General features: G+C 52.8%; 1 protein-coding gene across 1 annotated transcript; it reads right to left on the bottom strand.

Annotated features, from left to right (window-relative positions):
* Nucleotides 1-2400: 2400 nt before the first annotated feature.
* On the bottom strand, nt 2401-4961 carry GNI_126880 (oxysterol-binding protein; the record flags this gene model as incomplete). Its single annotated transcript, XM_011133734.1, has 2 exons — nt 2401-4650; nt 4821-4961. 2 exons carry the CDS (start codon nt 4959-4961, stop codon nt 2401-2403), a joined length of 2391 nt encoding a protein of 796 aa, XP_011132036.1.
* Between the last annotated feature and the right edge of the window lie 40 nt (nt 4962-5001).

The raw sequence follows: 5001 nt of genomic DNA, 5'->3' as shown, positions 1-5001 counted from the left end.
GACATTTCTCCCCCTCCCCCCCTTACTGGTTTTGTTGTAGGGAAGCAAATTCTATGGGAGTGTTTATTATGGTGTCGTCAATTGCTGCCGGCGACTGGTGGGGGCCTGTCGCCTTCCGCTGGGGCCCCGATGGACAGTAGTTCCGTCCGTGTAGAGGACGATCTCGAGAGGGGCGATCTCGAGGCCCGCAAAAAGCCCAGAATCTAAGTCGGTTCGCTGTCAAACAAGCGAGGTCGGTTCGAGGGACCAAATCGGTCGGTCGGTCGGTCGGTGGCACAGAAAGGGCCCAACGACATTGGTGCCAACGACATTGGTGCCAACGACACTAATTGACAGAGACGTGTGCCAATGACAGTTATGTCAATGAAAGGGGGGTTTACGAATTGGTTTACCGCAATAATGAGGTAGATCGCAATAATGAGGTAGATCGGGAGATTGAAATTCCGCCACGGCAGCTGAACTTGTTAACGAGCAGCGCTCGTAGTAAAGAGCTGGGGCTAACGCTCACAATATAAGACGGACTTGATGCATGAGCTTCTCGGAAAGCAGTTTGTCCTTTTCTCCAACTCATGAAGCCCCAAATGATCTAAGCTGAAATCATGCTGTCACGGTCCTTAAACTGTCACGGCGATCCTGGTCTTGCGAGAACAGTTATCTGTACAGGTTCCTCTACAGCTAGGTACCGGTCTACAGCCCTTCTTCAGGTCAGACCCAGTCTGAGGTCAGACCCAGTCTGAGGTCAGACCCAGTCTGAGGTCAGACTGTTCTTCAGGTCAGACTGTTTTTCAGGTCAGACTGTTCTTCAGGTCACACGCAGCCTCAGCAGGTCAAGACTGTTATTCAGGTCAGACGCAGCCTCAGCAGGTCATCCTTCAGAGCAGTTCCATGGTCACCGCAGGCGAGTCAGTCTTTCCGTGAGGTAAGATGTTTCCGTCCCTTCCTTTCCCCTACGCGATGTAGTCTCCGTTCGATTGCTTTCTCCTACCAGCCTGTCTTCTAATGTGACGGCGGGGGGGAGGCTTTGGGGAGTCGGCGGTGGTTGGAGCTCCCGGGCTCCAATGGACACCGGAATTTATGTTGTTGGACGTCCTAAAAATACACTCTTTCATATTGTTGTGAAGATGGTGGGTATTGAACGCACGACTGGTGGGTATAAAGTTGATGAGATGAATTACCTATATTGTCTGGCGTTATACGGACGTGGTTTCCAATCGCTGAGTCCGATAGCATTGAAGAGATTTAGTACGGGCTTCCTATTATCGGGAGGACTCTCAGTTAAATGTCTCTTGACCAAGTTATTGCTGTGTTCGGTAGGTCTGGAAAACGGCGTTGATGGTGCACTGGCAAGGACAGGACTCTCTTGAAGAAGTTTCCGTTTCTGTATGAGAGCCGATTGTACGGCAAGACGTGTTTCAATGTAGTCGTCTAAAATTACAGGAAGCAATGCCGGTCGGCGACAACGTAAGCATGCCTCCTCCACAGGGAAGATGGGGGAATTTTGCAAATCCGTTGCCTTTGCATACTCTTCCGCTGAAGACCCGCACAACGTATCAAAACATGATGTAGATGTCGTCGCAGTTGATGCCGTATCAGACAAAGACGATGAAGCTGGACCTTCCTCAAACACAGATTGCTTCAACCAGAACACCATATGGCGAGCTTCCACTCCACTAAAAGGCAATGTATATATGTGTTCACACACATATGTTTACGTATGTATGTGTTCACACACGTATACATACACACGTCGATCGCTTACTTATCTTTTCGGATTGCGGACGCCACATCTGACCAACTAGACACGACGAAATGTGGAATCTTTAAAGTCGGAGAATCAGCACCGCCTATTCTCATAAGCTGTTTATCCGCTGTGCGGCATAACTCAAGTCTGCAGGCCCAGCACACTTGGATCTGCAGTAGATGGTCATCATCCTTCAAAAATAATTTGGCAGGAACCGGCCGATTTCCAATGGCTTGTAAAGAGAGCCCGCTCAGGTCACACTCGCCACTCTCATTTCCTTGCTGCAGTTGATCAGGATGTTTCATGTGTGTGGGGTGTGTGTGGGGTGTGCACACTGTGTGTGCACTCTGTGTGGGGTGTGGGTGCTGGCGGAAGGGAGAGAGGCAGGCGTTACGGAGTCGGTTGAAACTGGAGACAGTCCATCCGCCCAATGTGGGGCTTGCGACACTGGTGCGACTGTCGGCTCGTCATCACTGATACTGGACAGTGGAGAGTACTCTGTAACACCTGCTGCAGGGTTCATCTGAGGGAAGAGTGTCGCGACCACCAAGTGTGACGACCACAAAGTGGACCAGACGCCAGGTCAGTATGGGGGGTGTACAACGGTGGGGTTGGTGTGTAGCGTAGTACCCACTTACAGCCCATGCAGGTTTTACTAGTTATAAAATGTCAGGAAGATCTATCTGCTTCTGGGTGGGGTCCCAGTACGAGTGATCGAAGGCGTAGGTCGATTCGCCTGTGATACGATCGAGGGCGAGACCGTACCAACGCGGCCGATAGCACTCTTCTGTGCCACCACGGACCCGCGCAGCGGCACGCTGTTTCTCTTCCAGCCGTTTCTTCTCCGCGTTACTGCGGTCCACGTCGCCCTGTTCGAGAGCACGTTGGTCTGGCCGGAACCGCGAGTCAGTGCGCGGCAACCGGATCAGGGCGGGACTTGGTTCAGCGGGGTGGTCAACCTCATGCCCACTGGGGTCGTCGTCAGCGGGATGGCCAGGAATAGCGTGGTCCGCAATATGCCCGATCTCCGCAACATGCCCGGCTCCAGTCGTGGTCGCTTGCTCTGTTATAGACTGCGTGGAGGCTGGTGGTGGGAGTCGGAGTCGTTCGAGGAGTTGTGGTTCGACGGCAGAGAGGTCGTAGTAGTCGGGATTGAGGTCGTTAAGTTCGAAAGTCATTCGGCCAAAACTGTAGAAGGAGGCAGAGAAATCCGGACGTGTGTCAGGTGTCCAGAGCTTGCATTTTGGCCCAGTAGTGCATGCTTCTAATTCCTTCCAATTGATTACAAAGTCGATCGGGCGGGGTGGATACTTGATCTCTTCATCTTCGAGTCCCTCTTCGAACATTTCTCCGGTAGCGGCACGGTAATTTAGGACTCGTTGGTAGAAAATTTGACTCGACCAACTCCCGCCAATAAGATATCGGCATTCACCCTCGCGTGTGAATACCGCTGCCCGAACAACGTGTACTGAGTCATCCCACCAACCATTTCGTGGGTAGTCAAGAATCGAAAACTCACCTGTCGTATGATTCGTTAACGTATACGTGCCAGACACATCAATCGAAATCCTGCCAAAAATTATGTTGTTCACTACCATCCGTGGCCGTCGGTACGAATACGTCTCCCAACAACCGCAAGCTGTGTCGCCCGCAGGTGAACGCTCACTCGACCTCTCACTCGACCTCTCACTCGACCTCTCGCTCGACCTCTCGCTCGACCTCTCGCTCGACCTCTCACTCGACCTCTCACTCGACCTCTCACTCGACCTCTCACTCGACCTCTCACTCGACCTCTCACTCGACCTCCTATCTGAGTCTTGACTGGAACGCTCGAGTGAACGCTCACCAGAGCGGTCTCCTTCACGACCGTGGCTTCCTTCACGACGGTGGTTTGCACCTTCGTTTTGTTGGTTGTGAGATGCCGGTCGCGAGGGACATCCCGAACTCTGGTCGGTCGGTTTGCGGATGCGAATGGTGGTGGGCCCGACCAACTGGACTTCGAGTGACTTCCCCGTGAACTTGGTATCGATAACCATGTGACCATAGCTTTCGAAGAGCTTGCCTTGTGCATGATAGGCGGTAACAGGCGGATGATGGCCTACTTGTTCGGCATGGAATCGGAAGCCACGATGAGTTAGTTCATAAGTTTCTCCTAGCAGCGGGTTAAATGGCTTATATGTGCGACCTACCGCTGACTGCCAGGGTGTTATAGTGAAAGCAGTCGTCAGTAATAGTCGGTCTAGACTATCCGTTTTTGTCCCGGCCAACTCCAATAGCCCACAATACTCGTAGTCCTCTGCCAGTCGCTGTAAAAATGAAGTCGGCTCATTGAACGTCACAGGCAACGCAATCCGACTTAAATCACGCCCCACGAAATCCTTCAACAACGACCACACCGAAGTCTTCATCTCCGTACGCGGCTTCGGTAACTGCGTTCGGAACAGACAGGTGGGGCGTTCAAGACCCAGCTTCTGCACTTCACCTGACGGGGGGTTATGCAAATAATCCTGCTCTTCCGGAAGCTCTTTACTTTCGTCAGCGTTGCCCAACGGCGGGCCCTCATTCCCGGACGGGCTGTCGTTTAGGACAGTATTCCGGCTATTTCTCGGGCAACTGCCCGCAGAGGACCCAACGGCGCTCGACGGCCGTGTCCCTCCACACTTGCTCGCTTCGCCCTGACTTCCCACTTCCGACATCGTCCGTGCACGGCCGTCAATAGAATCTTGGGCAGAAGCCGTCGATGTGCGAACATCTTCATCACCAAAATGCTCCTCCCGATCCAAGTCCTCCCGATCCAAGTCGTCCTCACTAGAAATCATTTCTTCGAAGTCGTAAAATTCCTCACCCATGCTGCCACGACGGGAGAGTGTGTTTGCAATCGAATGCGTGCGCGGCACTCTTTGGAGTTTCTACAACAGACACATGGGCCGTCAAGGACCAAAGATGGGGGGCGAAATGCCATTTGGAAACGGCAACGGGAGTCGGAAACTGGAGTCGGAAACTGGAGTCAGAGTCGGTAACGGGAGTCGGTAACGGGAGTCGGGAACATGTGTAGTAGTTGGGGAACGAGGTTGCCTACGTGACTCAGTTTGTAGTTCTCACGAGCTTCGCGCTGTATACATTGTTGTAGGTCAGCCCTTTCCTGCTGTTCTTGGGAGATGGCTGAGCTGCATTCTGCAAAGTGCTTCTGGAACAAGACATCTAAGGGGGCATTGGGCATGCTTGGAGTCGGGTCGAGGCTAATTTAATTGCGGCGGGGG

This window comes from Gregarina niphandrodes, assembly GCF_000223845.1.
Source record: "Gregarina niphandrodes unplaced genomic scaffold scaffold00031, whole genome shotgun sequence".
NCBI lineage: Eukaryota > Apicomplexa > Conoidasida > Eugregarinorida > Gregarinidae > Gregarina > Gregarina niphandrodes.
Note: the sequence above shows the minus strand (reverse complement) of the source record. Positions and strands in the feature narration are given on the sequence as shown.